Here is a 22,716-nt window from a genome sequence, read left to right as displayed (position 1 = left end):
TGTGTCCTTAACATAACACAGTAATTCATTTGTTTCATACATACTGTTGGGGACTATTACATGTACAAGTAAATAAAAGAAAATACAGATTACAGACTCACTGAGAAAAACACATGTTGGGCAGAAGAGGGCGCTCTGAGCTGCTCAAGCAAGCAGGAGCAGTGATCAGTCCTGTCCTCTTGTCACATTCTCCTGGTTTACTCGTTGACTTATTTTACAACAGTCTTCCTGTTGGAACAACAACAACATTAACTTGTGTTAGTTTTAAACATGGTTAAGATCTGTGTTTGTGCTGGGTGTAACAATTCCAGACTTTCTGGCCACAAAGTACATGGTTTTCCAAAGAAAGGCAGTAAACGTTTCAGATCTTGGGTGAGGTTTGTCCAGGTAAAGAGATCTAATTTTACCGCGTCGTCGGTGCAACAAAAACACTCGGTCATCTGTGGAGCCCACTTCAGAGATGAGTGCTACATGCTTTCACCAAATGCTGTGCCTTGCATCCAGTCACTTGGTCTGTCTCGGGTAAGTGCAATCTGGGAATCGGTCAAACAAAATGTGTGGATCTAACTCCAGATGAAGCTGCGAAGAGACTATTAATTCGTGGTCTGACTCAAGTACACACTGTCATGTGCAAAGTGTGTGATCTATTCGCAGGATAGGATCCGTGTATATTATGATTTATTTTATTTTTTCTCATAGAAGTGTATATTTGTCTCTAAATGTTTTTGATGAATTGAAAATTGAGGACCCTTATGTAAGCAAGTATTTTTTCTGGTTTGATCCCCTTAGCAGATTTTGTATTGACCTGTACTTTCCTTGAACTGTACCCATTCTGCAAACTGTTTTTTTTTAAATATATTTTTTATCCCACGATTTTGTAACCCATTTTTCACCCCTGTGTCAATCATCTACTGTGATCCTGGGCTCTACACACCCTCCGCCAACCTGGGGAGAGCAACGGACTTAACTCATGCTTCCTTCATGCTTGAGTGTCCAAGTTGCTCCTTTACACCTGACAGGGGGGAGTTTCCCTGGTTGGACTTAGCGCGTGAAAGGAACACGTTATTCCAACCAGTTCCTTTCCCCTCCATCAGGCGCCCCGGCTGGCCAGGGGGAGGCAGTTTAGAGACCAGGATTACTGCATGTTTTTGTGAGGGTACCTACCCTAGGGGACACGGGGAGAACATGCAAACTCCACACAGAAAGGCCCTTTCGCCGACCCCGCCTTTCGGGTATGGGCACTGATGACGCGGAGGAGGAAACACGCCACCAGCACCCACAGTGCCCCGAGCGGGAATCGAACCCAGGACCTTCTAGCTGTGAGGCGACAGCACTACCAACTGTGCCACCGTGCCCCTTCATTCTGCAAACTGTTAATACAATTTTAATCAATCATGTGTCATAATGAACCTTGGTTGAAAAAAACTAAAGTTGTCCTTTTAAATTGGTATCCACGTGTTGTAAAGGCTTGAAGTTCAACAAAGGCCCTCACAATCTGTTTTATTGGATTTAGCACATCATTCTACAACTCAATAATATTGGGGAGATAACAGTGAAGTGGAGATTGCATTTATATAGCTTTTATCCAAAGTGCTTTACATAGATTGTGCATTACATTCACCCATCATACACCGATGGCAGAGTGGAGGAAAGTAGGAAACCATGCAAGGCATCAATTCAGTTACCTCCACATTGGGAGTAATTAGGGGTTCAGAGTCTTGCTCAAGGACGCTTCAACACTAACTCTGGAGGAACCCGGGATCGAACTGGGAACCTTGTTCCCATCCGGCTCCTCTACCAGCCACTCTACCCATAAAGTTATACATTAACTCTCCTGAGCCACTGCCGCCCCATATTGTCAAATAGTAATTCTTATTAGTGCTGCACGATTCTTGCTCAAATGTGAATCTCAATTTTCCTACAAGCATTGAGAAATTTGAGATCACGATTCTCACACAATTCTCATTTTCCCATGAAAATATTTATTAAAAAAACAAACAAAAACATAAGAGTAACAAATTAATTGGACAGCCAACTAGTGCTGCACGATTCTTCACAAAATGAATTGGACAGTCAACTAGTGCTGCACGATTAATCACGTCTTTGATTAATTGTGCAGCACTACTTTTTATACATTCTCCCATTGGGCAAACTTCTAGCAGCTAAAATACTAGTAAAATAAAACTGTTTCTCATTGTCTATGGCCAGGGGACCTCCTGGAACCCCCTCAAAGACCCCACTTTGAGAACCACTAGTGACAATATACACCTTGAGCATTATTGTTTACAATTTTGCATGCTATCCTCCCCCCCCCCCCCCCAACAGAAACTTCAAAGCCATTGTGCGACTCCTGATGTGGCAGAGCCAGAGAAGCCTATGGAGGAGGAGGAGGAAGATCCTGTTCAGTTGTCTGAACCCTCTCTTCAGGTGTCCTCCCACCAAACTGACGTTGGAGATGGTAAGTGTTGGAAAATCTGCCTTTCAATGGGTGGCTCACTGTCTCATCGGGTCGAAAGTAAGTTGTAGGGAGGGAGACATCGAAAGTGACCCTGATAGCACCATAGTAGGGGGGGCAGCAGTGGCTCAGGGGTAGAGTGGTCGGCGGTGGGGACAGTGAGGTTACCAGTTGGATCTCAACTCCCCCATACATTTACCCATGGGTAAATGTAATGCACAATCTATGTAAAGCGTCTTGGATAAAGGTGCTATGTAAATACATAATTTACCATTTATAGTAGTAATAGTAGTAGTCTGTTTTTTCACACCTCTTCCGACTTCATTCTAATGACCGTCTGTAGTAAGCTGTAGTAGTCTGTTTGTTGGGGACCTTTCCACCCTCTGAGACACAGGATATGTGCATACACACTGCTATGGCAATATTGGACTGTCATATTGATCTATCATTTCAAGATGGCATGCATATCACTCACAACCACTGTTGTGGTTGTCCTATCAGGGAGCCATACCCCACCTGTATAGACAAAGTCAGTGTGGCCCATTGTGTGACCTGGGGTGCATACGTTGGTTCCACATACTAACAGGCATTAGTTTGACAACACTACGTCACGACTCGCTCCCCACATGCCTGGCCGGTTACAACTAACCCGTGTCCGGGTTAAAACTCACCTGTGGCTCCCGACATGCGTAGCAGGTTAAAACCAACCTGTGGCTTCCGACACGCGTCGTGGCAGGTTAAAACTAACCTGTGGCATACTCAGAGGTGGAGACTTAAGTAAATGTACTTAAGTCTCCACCTCTCAGTAAGCCACAGGTTAGTTTTAACACTGGTTTTTGGGTAGGTTTTCATTTGTATTCGTAGCGTCCATTTTGAGTCAAGGAAATGGCTTTCTGCACTAGTTAGTCTATTATAATTTATGAGCTGGAATGGGTATAATTTTACCCATGTGATGTCACTGTCAGCAGCACTGATAAGCACCTTGTGCATGAACATGAACAATGTGGGGGGGGCAAAGGAAATTGTGTAATTAAATGCCAACAATGTTTACTACATTGATTGTAGTATTTATTAACAGTTTGCAGAATTACAGTACATTTCAAGCACAACTCAATACAACAAAAATCTGTTAACTGTGAGTGGATGACGAAGCACTAAACTTGTTTACAAGAGGGTCCACCTTGTTCAATTCATCATAACATTTAGAGACAGACAAATATAGTAATATACACTACAAAAAACAGGAAATCATCATCATAAAGGAGGTAAAAAGGGAAAAGAAAACATATACCGGTACAGTGAGGGGAAAAAGGGGTGGGTGGGGGATTCAGATTTCTGTTTCGAATTGCAGACATCCGTAGGTGCCCTTTGATAGCATTTTTGAAGGAGTCAAGGGATTCGCATGTCTTAATGACATAATTTATGAAGAGTAGGTTTATCCTGCAAGTTCTATTTTAAAAACAATTATGACACTTAAAAGCATGAAAGGTAGCCTATTCGTGCTCCAAACCATGATTTATATTTGTGCACAGATTGCCAGACTGACCACCACCAGAAATCTGATGACACACTCAAGACTGAACCTCAACTGAACAAGTCTGTTGGCACCCAGCTCTCCAAGTACACACTAGTGAATCGAAGAAGTCAAGGTTTGTCGATTGTAATATTTCTGGTAATTTATAATGCTTGGGGTTACCATATTATTATATTGTTATAATGGCATGCCTTTTAGCCATCAAAAGCTTTCTATAGTTTGTCAGGCCCACCAAGTTTTCTTTAATCACGAATGCCCTGTTTTATACTTCGTCATATGATGGTGACACACAAACATGGCTTATCTACAAATTCACTACGTTTCACGATGTGATGTGAGCTTGTAGATTGCCTATCTTGGCTTGGTAATATTTCTTCTAATTAGGTTCTCAGACCTCAATTCACTGGAAAAGACCTCCACACTCAACACTCCTGAAGCCCTTTCAAGCCTCTGAAATAATACGGCTGAGTCTACTTGATGATGGAGATGTTGGAGACTCCATTGATCACACCCCTGCTCTATCTGAATCAACAGAATCAACACTATCGTAAGTAGGGGCAAGAGACAGTGGGGGCAGTAGCATGCCACTTGGACACAGGCCGGAGTCCTGATGATGATAATGGCCATTCACACTAGTTTAATGGCCAGTTATAGCTTAAGTCACTCAGTCACTTCTGATGTTGTTGACATCAATTGCTTAGTGCTTTGTGTCCCCCGTTTCCTTCTTTGTCTCCTATCATTTGAGCAGACAAGCCTTACCCTCCATAAATGTCCCTAAATACATAGTGGATGAAGACTGTCTACTCCAACTGTTTGAAAAGTGTCCAGTGTGCTGCTCCATGTGTAAAGTCCAGAAGATGACAATAGGGACCTTCCTGACCGTTTCTCAGCACTGCACCCAATGCCACTTCATCAGAAACTGGAGGAGTCAGCGAACCAAGAAGGTATTTAACTAGCGTGACTAGGCGCAGTCATTGTTATATCGACTTGTATTAATCATATGAATGATTTGGTCAGTGCACAAAACGTAAGGCAGGAAGAGGCTGGTAAAGTGAAAGACGTCCCCTTGATTTTCGACCACAAGACATTTTATAATGGATACTGTGGTGACTTGAACTTCAGGTCAAGAAAGGACAATACTCTTTATCTTTGATTCTTTATCTCAAGATGTGCAGAACATAGGATTCATCAACATGGCTACATATCTGCTGTCAAAAGAGGAAGTGAACCCTTTTGCCTACATGTGACCATAGGAAAACTGTGCCAACAGATCTACTGATGGACTAATAATGTGGCATGACCATTTATTATTACAATGGAGAAGAGCACACTGCACGCACCTGCTAGAATCATTTAAATTCCATCTATCTTTTACAGACGGTGCCCTCGGATTACCCTCGCAGCTGCACCAATGGTCCAGAGAGTTCTGCTGCCATTTCTGAAATGATTGGTTTCAGTGATGAAAATTACTCCTCGGATGAAGGATCTATTGAGGTGGATGAGAAGAAACACAATTCAGATTGTGATTCCGTGGAGCACCACAATATAGACGGCAAGCTTGCAGACAGTGATTCTGATGAACATGGAAGCAGTGAGTCTGACGCAGATGCAGACAGTGAGTTTGATGCAGATGAAGAACATGAGAATCTCCGCCAGCTCTGTTCTGAATGCGGAAAGTTTTTCCTCAGTCAGAGAAAGAGGGCTCACATATGTCAAACCAAAAGGCCATATTCTTGTAACATGTGTGGCAAGAGATATAAATCTGAGGGTAGACTGAAATTTCACAACAAGATCCATGAGGATGGCTACAAGCATTCGTGCACATACTGCTTCTCAACCTTCAGAACTAGGCATGACAGACTGTTGCATGAGCAGAACCATCCACCTGCAGCAAAGCCCTATCAATGTCCTGACTGTCCAGAGGTGTTTGCCAAGATGCGGGAGCGCCATGATCACCTGGTGAGTCACAGAGGACCCAAAAGACATATTTGCCTAGTATGCAACACAGATTTTTCAAGTGACCACAAACTGCAGTGGCATGTAGCTGTGCACACAAAAGCAAAGCAGTTTGTATGTGAGCTGTGCCAGCGCTCATTCACTGAGTCAAGCGACCTCAAATCCCACATGTGTGTCCACACAGAAGAGAAACCCTATCAGTGTCAGCACTGTGACAAGTCCTTTAATCACAATGTTCGCTTGAAGAGTCACATCCAGTGTTATCATGGACAAGTCCCTGACCCAGGGGAGAAAGTTCAAATGGAGAAGACAAGTAGGAGTGAGTCTGAAGCAAAAAAAGACGAGACAAATGAAATGGAGAGCAGTGCTGTTGATGCTGAGAAGGCTGAGCAAAGTAAGGACACATGGGCCCGATTCACAGTAGTTTACATATTTTGAACGTACCGGCATTTATGAAAGTTCCTACTTTTAAGTGTCTGATTCATCCATCAATCTGTGAGAAAAGCTTGCGTATATGTCATTAGGTCAAAAATAAGTAGTTTATAAACTGCACTAATAACAAAAACAATATCAATGGCCAACATTTGTCAAATATAAAATCAAATGCAATCAAGTAATCAACATAAATCAAAATACAAACAAAAATCCAGTAATCATGACCTGCTTGTTCAAAGTGCTAAATTGTGTCAATCCTGATTGTTAGATCATTCTGCCAACCGAGCCATGAGAAGAGAGCGCGTCTTCAGGGACCGCACAAACATGTTTGAGGAAAGCGACGAATGGCTACAATGCCAATTCCGTTTACCGAGGCACAGTCTGGTCGAGCTCTGCATTGCACTGGAGCCACAGCTGACCAGACAAACAAACAGGTTAAAAAAAACATGTTTTGAATTTAATGCGTATGTTTTCAATTTGATTATTTTGGCCTTTTTATGCCATGCAGCAGAGCAGTTTGAGAATTGTTTCAAATGTAAGGTGCATTGCATATAACATTGAAGCCTATTTAGTATAATTTGTATTATCATTACAGGTCTCATGCCATCCCCGCACACGTGCAGGTTTTGTGTAGTCTGAGTTTCCTCGCCACCGGGACGTTCCAGAGGGAGATAGCCGAAAGGGCCTACATGTCCCAGCCATCCCTCAGCCGCACGCTTCCACACGTGCTGAATGGCATCATCGGCCTTGCACCACAATACATACAATTTCCATATACTGCTGAACAACAGCGAGAAATAAAACAGAACTTTTTTAACATGGCTGGCTTTCCTGACACAATCGGAGCAATAGGTTGTACGCATGTGCACCTCAAAGCTCCATCTCCCAATCCATCTGCATATTTGAACTGCAAAGGGTGTCATTCAATCAAAGTGCAACTCATTTGTGATGCCGACATGAACATAATTAATGCCGATACCCGCTGGGGGGGTGCCAGACACAACTCGTTCATCCTACAAAAGAGCAGTGTGGACATGTGTCTTGCACAGGAGGCTGACGGTGCTGGATGTGCATGGCTCATTGGTAAGTGTTTTGCCTTTCAAAGCTTATTTTGTGCTTTTCCCCCCCCTCACTTGGCTACATGGAAATTCAATTCACAGGATTGTATGGCTAACTATTAGCCTATCTCTATAGGTGATAAAGGCTATGCCTTAAGTACCTGGCTGATGACACCCCTGCACACGCCCCAGACCCAACAGGAGCAGGCCTATAATGACAGCCATGTCCGCACACACGCAATTGTGGAGCGCACTATCGGGGTGCTGAAAGGCCGCTGGCTGTGCCTGGACACGGACAAGGAAGGAGGAAAGCTCCTTTATAATGCCGATAAGGTATGAAATGTATAGTATAACCTCCACATTATTGGACCAAGACCTGAAGACTGTATGCCTATGCTATAACGGTACATGTTTTGTGCAGTCTATTAATTTGCTCCCATCTACAATTACAGGTAGGTAAGATAACCATGGCCTGCTGTGTTCTACATAACATTGCGAATCGCCATGGGGTACCCCTTCCAGCAGCAATGCCCCCACCAACAGACATGCCACCGGACCCACCTATTGAAGCTGAGGACAACAAGCCAGCACTGGCACTGCGCCAGCAGCTAATCGCTCGTTTTTGAAGTAAGAATTATTATTTATTAAAAACATTTACTGAGAGCCCTTGACATCTCCATCTTGCAATTGCAATCCCGCACCACCACCTGAAACCACCTCCACCCGTTGAGGTGCAGATGCGGCCGCTGTAGGCCCACTGCGCACACCAGCTCCTGGGTGGGCAGCAGTGGCAGGCAAGAGAGCAGACGCAGAGGTTATCAACTGGTGGTGGAGGAGGAGCAGCAGCAGACCCCGTGGAGCGCTGGGAGATGTCCGGATTCATCATGACATACACTTGTCATCTACACATTTCAGGGACTTACACACTGCTTTGTGTATTGCAAGTTAGTTTTTGCTGAGAGGAATTACACATCCGTTTAGTTTATTAACATGTCGGCGTAAACAAGCTTAGTGAATCGGGACAGAGGAAGGAGAGGATGTAGAGGAAAGCAAAAGTAGAAACCTGTCTTTCCTGTAAATCGTTTTTTCTTTTTTTCAACGTGGAATCCAGGAATACAAGAACACTCACCCCAGGACCTCCCAATCTCAGGGAGGACACTAATATACGGTAACTACAATGCCACTGAGAGGGTTAAGGGGGTCCCATATTCAAGAATGTCTATTTTGATCAGGATTTCACTGTTATGTCTATAACTTGCATACTGTGTAAATCGGAAGGAATTTCTGGACCAAATAACAGACCTTATTGGACACATCTTTTTCTGATTTTGTCCTTGCTTTCCTACTCCCTGCCTACATTTTCTTTCTTTCTTTGTGACAATAAAACTGATTCTGATACTGAACCATTGTAATTAGAAGAGTTGAGAGAATAAATAAATCGTATTGCCGTTCCTCCAGAAATGATTTGACTCCAGGTTTAAATGATTTGTTATAATTTATATTATTTTTATTTAAACTCTTTCAGAACAAACTAATCTCTGTCAGTCTACATTTGCTTGTGCGTATCTGCTTTTTATTATGGAGAACCATCCAAATCGACTTCACCCTTTAGGCCAGTCAATCTAAGGTTTGAACCAAAAGAAATTGCAATAGTAATCGTTCAAGGTTTTTTATGATCTTAGGATCATCCAAATAAAATAATAAAAATGTGTCAATGAAGTAATTAGTGGATCATGATAAAGTCAGGGTTTGAAAGTTGGGGTACCATTTAACGACCTATAGAATTTGTGCCAGGAGCTACATTTGCATGCAAAGGAAATTGACGTCCATCGCCCTCAAATGACATAGTTAAAGGCAGATTGACATACATAATATTGACCATTGTCTTGTCCTTTTGATGTCCCTGCCTGTGTGTGTCAGTGAATGGAAGGCGGTGGGAAAGTGCTCTGAATCTTGAACAACACATAGGGGTAACTGTTGGTGTAAGAATTAGATTCTTTTTAATTATTATTTCATATTAAACATGCTTGTGGGACAGGTTTCAAGTGCTTCAAGCGAAACAGAAGGTGGCGGTATAATGCAAAATATGAAGCCAATGCTAGAAAATACCAAAAAAATAAGAATATCGTTTCCTGATCTACTGCTTGATGTACTGTAGACTGCATGCAAAGTTAACTATATCCATAAGAGTATAATTTAAACAATTAAAGTCTTTGTTTCGTGGTCCTTCAAACAAAGTTGTATTAGGTGGGAAAATCCACTCCATGCCAGGTGTTTTTCCCTTGGGTTCTTAAAGCTTCTTCAGATGGACAAATGCCTTATTTTAGCCAGCAGATGGCATTTTATCTGTCAATCATCGCCCCTATAGCTGCTCTGCCCCCCCAACTTCAAATTCGACACACTTGCGTTCCACACCACCACAGGAAGTGCAGTGCCGGTGTCGACCCAACACAGTTAGTGCCCGGTGTCGAGTCTGTCGGATAGCCGGTTGTCCAGAACCAGCACAAAAGCCTCTGCCCGGGCTCTGGACCTGATCACCCCTATATCTCCATATGGAGCTGGCCTGGCCTGACATCACAAAACTTCATATAGGTATCCGGTATGGTCGCCCATAATCGACAGTGGTGGAATGGGACTTTTGTGGAATCGGGGACAGTTTATTGGCCTTAATTATTTTATATATCACTTCTATATTATCTACGGTTGACCACAAGTCACAACAAGACAACAGTTGTCAGCCTTGTTACTGTAGATTAGATGATCATGGAAATTGCAGATCTACAAGCTCACAGCATGTCCTCCTTATCGTCATTAGTTCACTCATTATGAGAGCTTGTAGATCGGCTACTTTTGGCATCTCAATCTCAATGTGGGATTGTGCAGACCAAAGTAATGATGTGGCGTGTATGTGCTGCCATCTAGTGGTTCAATGTAGTGAACTGACTGATAATTGATTGATTACCTGTATAAAAGGTGTGTGGAGTCCACTGGACCACTGATTACCTTTTACGTCAGCTTGTGAAAAATGTCTTCAGTCAAGGAGAGAGTCGCTGCATTGAAACTCCTTGAAGAGAAGTTGTTTGTTGGACCCTGGACTCTGCACTCCCAGGGTAATTGTGGGCTCGCTACAGCGAGCACACACTAGTTATTGCCAGCCTATATTTATACTTCTTTATTCCGCCGTTTTTTCGGTCTCCTACTACTTCCACATACTTTATGCTAGAATTTTAGTTCAAACTTCAAACTGTTCAGCTCTTTGCAGTGATGTGTGCTTGCATACAACTTTTTACAAAGTTTTATACTTTTTATACTTTTTAACTTTTTAACTTTTTTTTACATCCTTTATAATGAGAGTCGATGGAAGAAAGGTCCCATTTTTCACAGTTAACTTTTTTGAGCTCTTATTACTCCGTCATACTTTCACTTTGAAACTTCATTCAAACTTTATAATGTTCATCTATCTTTGAACTTTCATTGGTGAAAAAGTTGTTTTGAAAAAGTTTATACTTTTTAAAATATTTAACTTTATTTATAGTTTTTTCCTGCCATTGACTTTGTATGGGATTTATCTCTAAATCAACCTCACTTTTGCAGCCTCATTACTCTGGCATACTTTGTCGTAGAAACGTGATTTAAAGTTTAGAACGCTCACACGACTCTGGACTTTTTCGTGGTTCAAACCGTATTCGAATACGTTAAACGGTTTTTCCGAAATCGCAGTTCAATCGCAGGCCGTTTCGCGTAATTAGTGCCATTTTAGAGTGCGGCTCTTCTTTGACTAGAGTGTGGAAACTGAAATTCTTTCCTTGAAAATTTACCAAACAAATTGTCGTCCCGGCCAAAGTATTCATTTTACACGCATGTTCTTTGGTCATTTTGTAGCCACACATGTCCTCTTTCACACAATGTGACCACCAAAGCACAGAGACATACAGAATGTGAACTACGGCCTTTTAAGTGACACAAAAACAGCAAATCTGCTCATTGACCTCCATTGTATAATTCTTACGAGGATATTATCGCGCAGACAATTCTTAACTCGCTCTTATAACCACATTTTCAATCGTACCAACACCACAATCGCACATGGTGTACGTCAATATCTCAGGCCACTCACAGCGAAAAAAATATTTGCATTCGACTTTTACTTTTTGCGATAGAGCAATTTGTTCGGGCATAGTTTTCCCCCATTCAGAACCATTCTAATCTCCCAGTCATAGTACTGGCATAGAACTTGGAAGTCTTTTACTTCCACAGCTGAGACATATAAGGGCTTAATTACAGGGCTGACATTAAAGTTACAAGATCTCAATGAGTTGCTCTGCGATACCTTGTGAGCTTGTAGGTCTGCTATTTGTGCAATTGGCTGGCCTTTACACAGCTCTCGCAAGAGCACGCACGCACGTACACACGCACACACACACCCTGTCTTCCTATTGGCTGGCCTTTACACAGCTCTCGCAAGTGCACGCACGCACGCACGCACGCAAAAAAATGAAAAAAAGTATTTTTTCCAAAAAAAAGTATTTTTTCCAAAAAAAATTATTTTTTCCAAAAAAAGTATTTTTTCCAAAAAAAGTATTTTTTTGAAAAAAAGTATTATTTTGAAAAAAAAGTATTATTTTGAAAAAAAAAGTATTATTTTGAAAAAAAAGAAATTTTTTGAAAAAAAAGAAATTTTTTGAAAAAAATGAAAACTTAAAAAAAAAAAAACTTTAACCTTTTTTTTTTTTTACTTAAAAGAAAAAACTTGAATTTTTTTAATTAAGATTTTTTTTTTTTCATTTAAAGAAAAACTTTTAAAAACACTTCTACAACTTCCACATACTTTATTCCGCTTTATGCAGTTATTTATGCTTATTCTTTTTACACATTTTTATACATTCTTTTTTTTTACTTTTCCTTCAGCTTTAATACATTTTCTACTGTACATTATATACATTGCGTCTTTTGGCGAGCCCACACAGTTTCCGTAGGGAACTGCTTTCTAGTTCACTTACATGTGAGCGAGAGTTTAAAGCTTAAACTAGTGTCATAATAGGCCTTTGGAGGTGGCGTTTGACTGGTTTGAGTTGAACCACTGTGATTGTTGCGGCTGTTGCCTGACTTGCCTCACATTTTCATTAGAATTATCGGTCTATTCAGCCTTTCTTTGTGTACCCAGCGCTTGCTTTTGCATCTACTGTAGCGGCTGCCCCTTTCAGGACCCTTGGTTAAGATTTTCTGAAGTTTGAACGTTGCTTACCCTAGGGTCCCTGATCGGTTATTAAGCCCTCCGTAGGATGCAGATCACGGAGAGCAGTGCGCTTCTTGAGTGTTTGTGAGATGTTTCAAAGATGCATAACGCGGCTATAGGAGACAACGGAAACGTGAGTGAAACTGCATTAACCGCCAATGCCGTTATAAGTATTTTTCATCTTTAAAAAAAAAAGTTTTGGCTTCTCTGAAATTCTCTCTTCCTCACTTCCTTATTGACTTCCCATTGTACCGCCTCACAAGCGGAGACTGGCTTCCTGCGTGTCCCTACGTTACTGCCTCGCACCGACCACCCTGCCCTGGTGCGGGAGACGGTACAAGGGGAAGTCAATAAGGAGGTGAGGAAGAGAGAGAACTTAAAAAAAAGATTAAAAATACTTAAAGGCATCGGCGGTTAATGCAGTTTCACCCACGTTTCCGTTATCTCCTATAGCCACGTTATGCATCTTTGAAACATCTCACAAAGTCCCAAACACTCAAGCGGCGCCACCTCTCTCCGTGAAAGAGAGTATGTAAATCTGCATCCCATGGAGAGTGGAATGACCGACCAGGGACCCTAGAGTAAGTGACGTCCTAGCCCCTCTCGGAACCCTCCGTAAAGCTTTTCTGAAATTTGGATGTCACTTTACGTAGGGTCCCTGTGCGTATCTATGTTTTCATATTGAAATGATAGAACGCGGACATAAATATCGTCGGATACGTCATGTCTGCATAGTTTGACGGCTTCTTTTCGTTTGAGTTATTCTGAATGTGTCAACTATAAGTAGTTATAGTATAACATACCGCTGCAAATTCTCCTGGCTTCCGCGCCACAGGAGATATTCGCAGCGGTATTTATAGGTACATTCAGAAGCCCTCAAACGAACAAAAGCCCTCAAAGAGCGCAGAAGGACGTATCCGAAGGTATTTACGTTTATTTATGTGTGCGTACCCGGTGGCAGGGTGGAGGTGGAATAGGACCCCATGCTATCTGGGTCTCAAAAATGTCAGAAACTTCAGTAGCATTGGGTTCTGCTTGTAGGGCTAGTGACGTCCAAACTTCAGAAAAGCTTAACCGAGGGTTTCGAAAGGGGCTACATGTACTGTTGAGTGTGCTTTGGCAATATAAACGTATGTTTTCTCATGCCAATAAAGCCCTTTGAATTGAATTGAGTGTTGACTGTTCATATTCTCTTCTCGTTTAGGTCACAGAGTGGTAACTAAGGCAAACCACTCGACCATCTTATGGAGGGGGCTCATCTCCCATCTCAAAGCCTCAGTGAAGGTTAAGGATCGACGCATCCATCTCAAGTCGCACAGTAGCTGTTTTGTAGGCTCTGATGCTATAGATGTGGTAATGGATCATCTCTCCCATGCTAGTGGCTTCGAAGGTATTTTCTAGGCCTACTACAGTGATTCTCACTGAGAAATGATCAGCTTTGTGAAAATGCAGGACCCCCAGTTTATTATGAATTAAGAACCCCTCTTGATATTTATTTTTATTTTTACCGAGGGTAGTAGCTGAGCACAAGTGCTCATTTTCACTAACGCCCTGCACATAGAAACACAAATTAAAACCTTGGAGCTGACCAGTAAAACCTCAGTCTTATACTGTTTGCCGCTAAGCAGCTACACTGGAGCAGTTAGGGGTTCAGTGCCTTGCTCAAGGGCACTTGAGCGGTGTTGGGTGAGTGATGACCAATCACTTCCCGACCCAGATTTTTCCTGCCCGTCAAGTCTTGAGTGTTCATTTAACTCTTGAATGTACAAATGGATGGAACCCGCAAGGGTCCATTTGGAACTGTAGTAGTCTGGACGCTGCATTGAGAACCATTGTACTACTACACCATAAATCTTTCAACAATGTCCTCTGATAGATTAACCACTTGATCCCTATATATTGTTGTATGATGAATAGTAAAAAAAATAGCTGGAAATTGCACTCTGATGCACCGTGAGCTTGTAGATCAGCCATTTTTGAAAAGGTGCCTATACCTATAATGTGCTCAGGTTGAAGGTGATTCAAATTAATGAATTATATGATGCCACAATACTGTTGATTGAAAAAGGTTAAAATGTAATTTAGATGCAAGGTTCATTTGTTTACCTGGCATCCAATAGTTTCAATGTACAGATTTGTTTTTTCAGATGTTATATTGTTTAGACTGATTCTTGGTTTATGATCCTAAATCCTAATTTACTGAGGTGCTAAAACGGTCTCTCTGCATTTGTTGTATGTCGCTCCAAAGAGTGTCTGCTAAAGGATGCCTAAATTGATTAATGGTACCCCTCCCACCACCATCACTTTCTTCACAACTGCAGGTGTTGATATCCAACGGGACAAGATTATGTACATCTGTCAGGCATTGTTGAACTGCAATGTGTTTGAAGCAGTGGACACCAAAATGTTTGGGAAAGACAAGAAGCAGGATGTGTTTCAGGACAGCAAAAATGCTCTCTACAGGTTAGTCTCTCTCACACACACACACACACACACACACACACACACACACACAATGGGTTTTATAACACTGCAATCTGAATATGCTGTGAAATATTTAACAGGTTCCTGGACACAGAAATGCCCCCAACGGGTGAGTTGGAGACAGGCGAGCTCTGCCATGGAATCCTCAACTTACTGTGCTGTGCTCCTACAGACGGGTATGCAGAAAGGTTCGTATATCAGTTTTGATCTTTTAGTTTTTACTTGGCATTTGTAGTTTTAGCACCATATATAATATACATAGTGATCAGCCAATCACAAGCCAATTTTTGTGTTCAAACAAACCCGTGAAGCTGGGCATAGGAGGGGCTAGCGCCCCTCAAAAACAACTACTGCAATATGAGCTTTCAATTATCTTTCTTTATGTTGTTTAGGCATGAACATCCAACTTCTAGTTCCAACTCTGCATTACCGCAATCATGTAAGTCAGCCATTTCATCACAACTAAACGCTATTGGCCATAAGATGGTCTCAGACAAGACCACCCAAAAGGAAAAATATCCACAGTAGGCTATGGACTTTGTTCTAAATGTGGGAACTGCCCATAGATCCGAAGTCCCGTTAGTCCGAACATGCATTAAGGTTGCTTGCGGGCACCCTACTACAGTATTTTTGCCCTGACACACACTGGGATGCAGTGTAGAAGCTACCCCTCTTGTGTCAGTACTTTCAGTACTAACTGGAAGTAGAGAACTATCCGTTAGGACTGTCCGTAACCCAGACATGTTCTGGCCTGGGCATGTCATAAATGGGGGAATATGGTGAAAATTTCAAATCTATAGGCTTATATTGGTGGACACACACACACACACACACACACACACCAAGTATAGACCCTGGTCAGCTGAAGTATAGGTGGTTAACTGTAATACTCCTCCCATCTCTGTCTTCTTCCATTGCAGTTGTGGATGAACTGTGGCAGGAACAGACCATGGTCAGGCTGTTAACAGTGGTAGAACTCCCCATGCTGGATGGATTGCTTCAGAGCAACCAGAACCCCTCACCTTCTCCATGTCGTCAGCGGGCTCAGGACAAACCAGACCTTGTCTACAGCAGCAGCAGTCACCTGGACAGACGGGTCCTCAAGGCGCTTAGAGACTCAGAGTACGTAGGTGGTAACCGTTAGATCAGCTGTTATTACTAAAGCCAGAGGATATGTTTTTTTGGGGGTCCTTGGCATGCGAGTTTGGGAACTTTTTGATTAGACAATATATAATTGCAAACCGCACAAGGTACAGTCTAGCTGCAATTTGCAACTCTAGATCTTTTTTATAATGGGATGAATCTTGCTGTGGAGAAAAGCCCTGCTGAAGGATCTCACCAATGCCCTCCATTGACTCCCCATTCATCCAAATTGCATCTGCGATCTGCTTGTATTAAACTACGTTAAACTCATCAACATTGCAGCTGTAGGGAAAGCTTGAATTATCATCTTTCAATCTGCAAAACGTTTGTTTCATAATAATCCACCGTAGACATGTTATGAGCTACTTTCTGTCAAGAAATTCTGTGCAGGTGATTCTTTTTCCAAGTTTGGAGGTCACTGAATGGTCCTTTTGAGGGAAGGGCATTCCACACTTGAGTAGCAGTGCTGTGGAAGGTGAATTCTGCCCAAGAATCTTGTCCTTTGATTTACTCTTTTGATCGCCCTTGTTGCCATGCTTTCGCCTGTCAGTATATTGCCACGGATAGATATTTTCTCATTTTGGTTAAGGTGCAACTTGCAGATCAAGCGGTTAGTGCTGACGTTTGTCATTTTTATACATTCTGGGAAAAGCCAAACTGTTGAGGAAAATTATAGCTATCAAAGAAAAAAGCTACTATAGCGGCCTACTTGTGTTTTAACGGGCACAGCTTTCTTTCATTTTTTTACTGAACATTTATAAGCTTTATAAGCTTTATAATTGGAATACAGTAGCCTACTGGGGGTTTCACATCACCTTTTTGTCTTCTACTAAGAAATGTGTTATTTCTTGTCTTCCTCAGGGAGGATGAGTGGTTCTGTGCAGCGCTGGACTGTCTGGACAGCCTCCCTGATCAGCCAGTGGTGGAGCTCAGCAGGGAGCTGCCCAGATGCTCCGCTCATGATCATGACCGTCACAGTCCTGGCTACACTACGGCAGGTAGTCGCAATGCAAATGAAAGCAAGTGTCTTCACCTAGACAATTTATATTCTGTCCAAATCGTTTCTTGTCAGTGAGTGGAAAACATAACCTATGTTCAAATGTAGTCATTAGTCACTAGCTCTTTTTCATTGTTTTTCAAATGCATAAAACGACAGAATGAGCCATTTTCAACCAAGTGTCCAGCCCCTATTTTGGGCGTGTACACCAACATTGTAAATGGCCAAGGCCAACGCGTTAGAGTTGCAAGTTTCTGCCTGACAAAAGAATAATGCTGCATACCACGGTTTAGGGTAAAAAACACTGTCTGAAGTTGATCTTTGATTGTGCAGTGCCTTTTTACATTAAACACTATGCAGGTTGACCAAAAGGTGACCACATAGCAGCCACTTTTAGAAGGTGCTGTTCAGAGCTCTTCTTTTGGCCTAGCAGAGTGCTTGGACAAGCAGAGCTGCTCGTCAAGAGTTTATCTGTGTTCACCTGACAGCTTATGTGTTGTTGTTTTGTAGCACAGAATGTGCGGATTTGATTGGCTGAGCACGGAATGTGATGTATGATAAGAGCGCCCCTCACTTTACACACGCGTGCGTGCGTGCGTGCGCGCATTTCAATTTTGACAAATACACCTGACAGCTTGTTTACAAAAGATTGATATATGAAAGGCAGTGTTTTCCTTCATCCGTCATAAAAGGTGAATAGATTAGAGGCTACAATTTGGGTTGCATGCATGCTCAGTGAGTAATAAGATTGTCCCTTTTTACTGTATAATTCAGAGTAAAACTATTTAACGTGCATATCTTTAGATTGTATTTATAAATCGTTCAGAGCAGAACTATGTTAATTTCAACAAAGTAAGGTTTGTGTCTACCCCAGGCCTGGTTGGGTTCTGTCTGGATCCCATGGGCCAGAGTAAGCTGCTGATTTATGAGGCCTTGGTCAATCACTACAGCCACACAGACAGGCCTGCCCTGCTGCCCAATCACATGAGTGACGTCTACACCGCCATCATTGACCTGCTGGGTGAGAAGTGAAAAATCAGACCCTTCACATAATGATTTTCTTTATCTATTGTAGGGCAGGCCTACCCCTACTGGATTCTAAAGTGATGGGAATGTCTTATGTTTCTAGTGAATCTGTAACTATTAGTTCAAATTAAACTTGATGCAAACTAAGTATATTTATTTATAGCAAAACTAATGCTCGACAACAAAGCCCTGTTAAACTTGAAGGACCCTTCTTTCTCATACACAACCAAATGTTGCCAATGTTTACCCCTTTTCTTCCTTTTAATCTTTACAATAAAGTGGACATTAGACTGGAAGGGTTGGTACAGTAGGATGACACACCCATAACATGCACGCCAAAGTGCAATTGCAGTTTGTAACTCCACGTCCAGTCTTAACCTGAGTTTAATCATCATTCTACTGTATAAGCCATCTGAGGTGTATCATGGGTGTTTTCCTGCCAAATGCAACCATCTGAGGTGTATCATGGGTGTTTTCCTGCCAAATGCAACCATCTGAGGTGTATCATGGGTGTTTTCCTGCCAAATGACATATCCATTCTAGGTACCCTTTACGCTGGTTTCTCTCTCCCTAGTGAATGCAAAGCTGGACAAGGCACTTGAGGCCCTGCAGCTCTGTCTGAAGCTGCTGCCTCCTAGCTGTAGAGAGGAGCTGCACAAGCTTCTGACTTTCCTGGCTCTTGCAGCTAACCCTGGGGCGATAAAACTGGACAAAGAGGTTGGAGACACACACTCACTCACTCACTCACTCACTCACTCTTTCTTAATGGATCAGTCACCCAAGGTACTGCAGCGTGGCACAGGAGGACTGTATTTAACCCCATTTTCAGCTTGAAATATTATCGCAAAGAGTAGTACTTTTCTTATAGGCTAACTTCCAAAGCAGTGCCATATTTGGCCTGACTTGTTGAGAATTGTAATGTTTTGGTTTTTATGTTTTGGTTTAACACTAGCTGTGTGCTGTTGTACTTTTAGATGGAGAACAGACAGGCATTGGTGAGATCCTTCAGCAGGGCTTTTCTCCACAGCAAGAAGCTCTCCATGGAAAGGGATCAACTGATGGTGCTCTTCATGATTGACAACAGAAAGGAAATCTTCAAGGTAGCGTAATGTAGACTATGAACTTAAATAAATATAGCAGACATTTTGACTAATATGCTGTATAATATACAGTAGCAGAAGGCTACTAGGCTCTCTTCTAAAATTACAAGAGGCTTGGAGCTGATTATTAAGAGACTTGAATTTATGGACACATATTTGTGAGCTCAAATATCCAACAAACTATTTTTGTCTAGGGTGCAGTGCTACAGTCTGCTGCTTCGCATAAAAAACTCAAAATGCCCTTTGCCCTCCTTTTACTTGGAGGAAAGCTCATGGGGTGACCAAAATGAGGGGTCAACCTCTCAGGGTTTTCTGAGCACATAAAGTTGAATGGCTATCCATCCGTCCATTAATTGTTAAGAGATATGAGCATCGCGCCTGTGACAGACATGCGCAGAGATAGTTCAGTCAGGAAACCTCAGTGCAGTTGCAGCCGGCCCTTAATTGGGGCACCTCAGCATCACATTCACATCCAATCACACACTCATTCCATCTTCATACCGGCTATTTAAACTGGAAGTTTGAACTGCTCAATCTGCTTGCTTGTTTGCTGCTGCACACTGATAATGCTGCGCTGCTGTCTGCCTACATTTTTGCCTCTCACCCTCCTCCACCCCAGCTACCACCTGTCGTTTTGGATCTGCTGTTTAGGTACGAGGGATTCGGAGTCCCTATGGTTGGGACTGATGCGCTTGGTCCGAGTACCTAAAAAGCAGATCCAATTCATCGCCAAACCATAATAAATATATTGCTCATTTTATATTCAATAAATAATATATTCCATCCATTCTTGAGTTGTCCTGACTGAAGTTCTAGGCGGACGTGCTGATGGATATAAATGGATTACACTGTTTCACCTGCTATCAGTCAGCATTGTCTTCACTGAATCGTTTGTTCTAAATGGTGCATTTATATTATACGGTTTCCATCTAGCTCCTCTGCTGGCTACTCTACCCCTAAGCCACTGCCACTTATTTCTGTGCCTTTAGATACCTGGGGCTCTACACAAGAAGGTCAGCGATATTTTGGACAGAATATCGAATGGGACTCAACCAGATGCAACGGGTAAATCATTTTCAAGAAATTATTTGTAATTAAGTAAAACTTAATGGATAAATGTAAAACATAATGGCCTGGGGAGCCACATAGAATGCTTACAGTCACCATAGGTTGCAGTTTACCATTGCTCCCATTCACATTGAATGTCCCTGACTAGACCATCTCAGCGTCTCTAATATCATAGACAAACATTAGGTTTGCTACTCAGGGGTGCAAAATGTTCATTGGTCATTGGTCAAATTAAATTGATGATTTGGATGGTATATATTGGGGTTTTTTGAGAGAGGTAGGGTGGTGCCTTAGCACCCTCTACTGACCAGCCACCACTGGCACTGCTGAGCATAATCTTTGTGCATAAATCTAATTGTTTTATTTTTTATCTCCTAGGCTCTACATTCTGCCAGCAGGACCCTAGCAGCATCTATCCTGACACTACCAGGAGCAACACAAACCAGCATCTGTGCGATTTGTTGAAGAACATCCACCTGGACCCTAAAATCTCGGCCAAGGAGAGAAAGCGCCTACTGGGTCAATTTCACCAAGCCCACCCAGTGATATTTAATGACTACTTTGGTGATTCTGCTCTTGATGTATTGTAAATGTTTTAGTAGGAACACCAGGTTGAAAGTAGTTGTGTCCTGTCTGTTTTAATATGTGATAGCCCTGTCAAAAATATTAAAGGCTTTTTAAATGTTCTTGCTCAAGAGTGTGCTTGAAGCCTCTCCCGATTCACTAGAAACTGGTTTTAACTTGGTGAGCACCTCATCACCAGGACTGGGGTTGCTCTGAATCTCGGCAGCACTCGGCTCGCCTTTGTTCTTCAACATATGACAATTATTTGACTAAACTGCAGTCTGACCTAGTGTTGGCTGATATCTGGGGCCATTTGATTGCACTGATTCAGCAGTTTCTTTTTCTTTTTTTTAATGGGGGACATGTGAATGGGCTTGAGGCATGCGATACTGTGGCTGTCTTTGTTTGCTTTTCTTTTTCTTTTTTTATGGTATGGTGTGGATGATGGCGTAGATAAACTTTTCCACCAGAAAGGTGCCAACCTTTCCTCCTTACATCATATTTACTATTGATAAGGAGTATTTAGGATACTGTAAGGAGTTATCCGATACTGGATGACTCCACAGTCTAAGGTTCTGGATAAAGTGGATTAAGTATGTTAGGATTAGAAATGACATTCAATGACCACAGTCATGAACAAACTGTGTGAATGTTCGTGAGAGAGGTGTTGTATCAAAGTGTTTTAGTCTCATAGTAGCCTGTCAGAAATCGAGCATCCTTTTGTGACATGCAGTATACGGTAACACATTAAATGGCCTGGGTTCATCCACCAGGTGTCCTCATCCATCCAGCCAACGGATTTCTGACCCTGCATGGGATAGCCATCCATAGAGCCATATAGTGCTGCTTGAACCCCCATGTTCCCATTCTACATACTGCAAAAGATCTACAAGCTCAACGTTTTGCAATGCTTTGTGGGCTTGTAGATCGGTTATTTATAAGGTTTGGTACAAGGGATCTGATTTACTACACCCCGACTCGAGTGCAGCATAACACATCTCCGATACGGCCTGTGTGGTGTGAATCCATGTTAATTATTTTTTTTAGGGGCTCCCCAGAACTCCAGAAGTAAAGCAGTTTGTTGGGCAGCCTTAATTATTTGTCTCTACTCTTAATTTATTTTTGTGTTCCAGGGTTAATCTCCTCTCCTAACCTCGATCACCTCCTGTCCTCGCCACTCCTCAGCAGATCTACAAGCTCACAACACCTCACAACAGCGAGAAATAAAACAGAACTTTTTTAACATGGCTGGCTTTCCTGACACAATCGGAGCAATAGGTTGTACACATGTGCACCTCAAAGCTCCATCTCCCAATCCATCTGCATATTTGAACTGCAAAGGGTGTCATTCAATCAAAGTGCAACTCATTTGTGATGCCGACATGAACATAATTAATGCCGATACCCGCTGGGGGGGTGCCAGACACAACTCGTTCATCCTACAAAAGAGCAGTGTGGACATGTGTCTTGCACAGGAGGCTGACGGTGCTGGATGTGCATGGCTCATTGGTAAGTGTTTTGCCTTTCAAAGCTTATTTTGTGCTTTTTCCCCCCCTCACTTGGCTACATGGAAATTCAATTCACAGGATTGTATGGCTAACTATTAGCCTATCTCTATAGGTGATAAAGGCTATGCCTTAAGTACCTGGCTGATGACACC

General features: G+C 42.3%; 2 protein-coding genes across 2 annotated transcripts; both read left to right on the top strand.

Moving 5' to 3' along the window:
- Positions 1–241: 241 nt before the first annotated feature.
- Positions 242–8,662, top strand: LOC308326335 (uncharacterized protein). The gene is made up of 10 exons (XM_080779141.1): positions 242–522; positions 2,326–2,458; positions 3,988–4,104; positions 4,374–4,536; positions 4,738–4,933; positions 5,367–6,339; positions 6,649–6,814; positions 6,976–7,463; positions 7,575–7,771; positions 7,891–8,662. Exons 1-10 carry the CDS (start codon positions 271–273, stop codon positions 8,062–8,064), a joined length of 2,859 nt encoding a protein of 952 aa, XP_080635267.1. The 5' UTR covers positions 242–270; the 3' UTR covers positions 8,065–8,662.
- LOC308326041 (DEP domain-containing protein 7-like) lies at positions 8,176–21,082 on the top strand (the record flags this gene model as incomplete). The annotated part of the gene is made up of 14 exons (XM_080778852.1): positions 8,176–8,186; positions 8,354–8,382; positions 8,550–8,606; positions 13,879–14,064; positions 14,996–15,137; positions 15,239–15,346; positions 15,551–15,597; positions 16,079–16,280; positions 17,163–17,299; positions 18,173–18,319; positions 18,899–19,041; positions 19,299–19,424; positions 20,414–20,489; positions 20,871–21,082. The coding sequence occupies 14 exons, from the start codon at positions 8,176–8,178 to the stop codon at positions 21,080–21,082; spliced, it is 1,623 nt and encodes a 540-aa protein (XP_080634978.1).
- Positions 21,083–22,716: the final 1,634 nt, after the last annotated feature.

This window comes from Protomyctophum bolini (assembly GCF_963924005.1).
Source record: "Protomyctophum bolini genome assembly, chromosome: 12".
Classification (NCBI taxonomy): domain Eukaryota; kingdom Metazoa; phylum Chordata; class Actinopteri; order Myctophiformes; family Myctophidae; genus Protomyctophum; species Protomyctophum bolini.
This window is presented reverse-complemented; position numbering and strand designations above follow the sequence as displayed.

Excerpts from the sequence above, each read along its gene's own strand:
- LOC308326335 (XM_080779141.1), top strand. The coding sequence starts at position 271 with ATGGTTAAGATCTGTGTTTGTGCTGGGTGTAACAATTCCAGACTTTCT. Across the intron at positions 523-2,325 it reads AGTCACTTGGTCTGTCTCGG|AAACTTCAAAGCCATTGTGC; the intron begins GTAAGTGCAATC and ends CCCCCCCAACAG. Across the intron at positions 2,459-3,987 it reads CCAAACTGACGTTGGAGATG|ATTGCCAGACTGACCACCAC; the intron begins GTAAGTGTTGGA and ends ATTTGTGCACAG.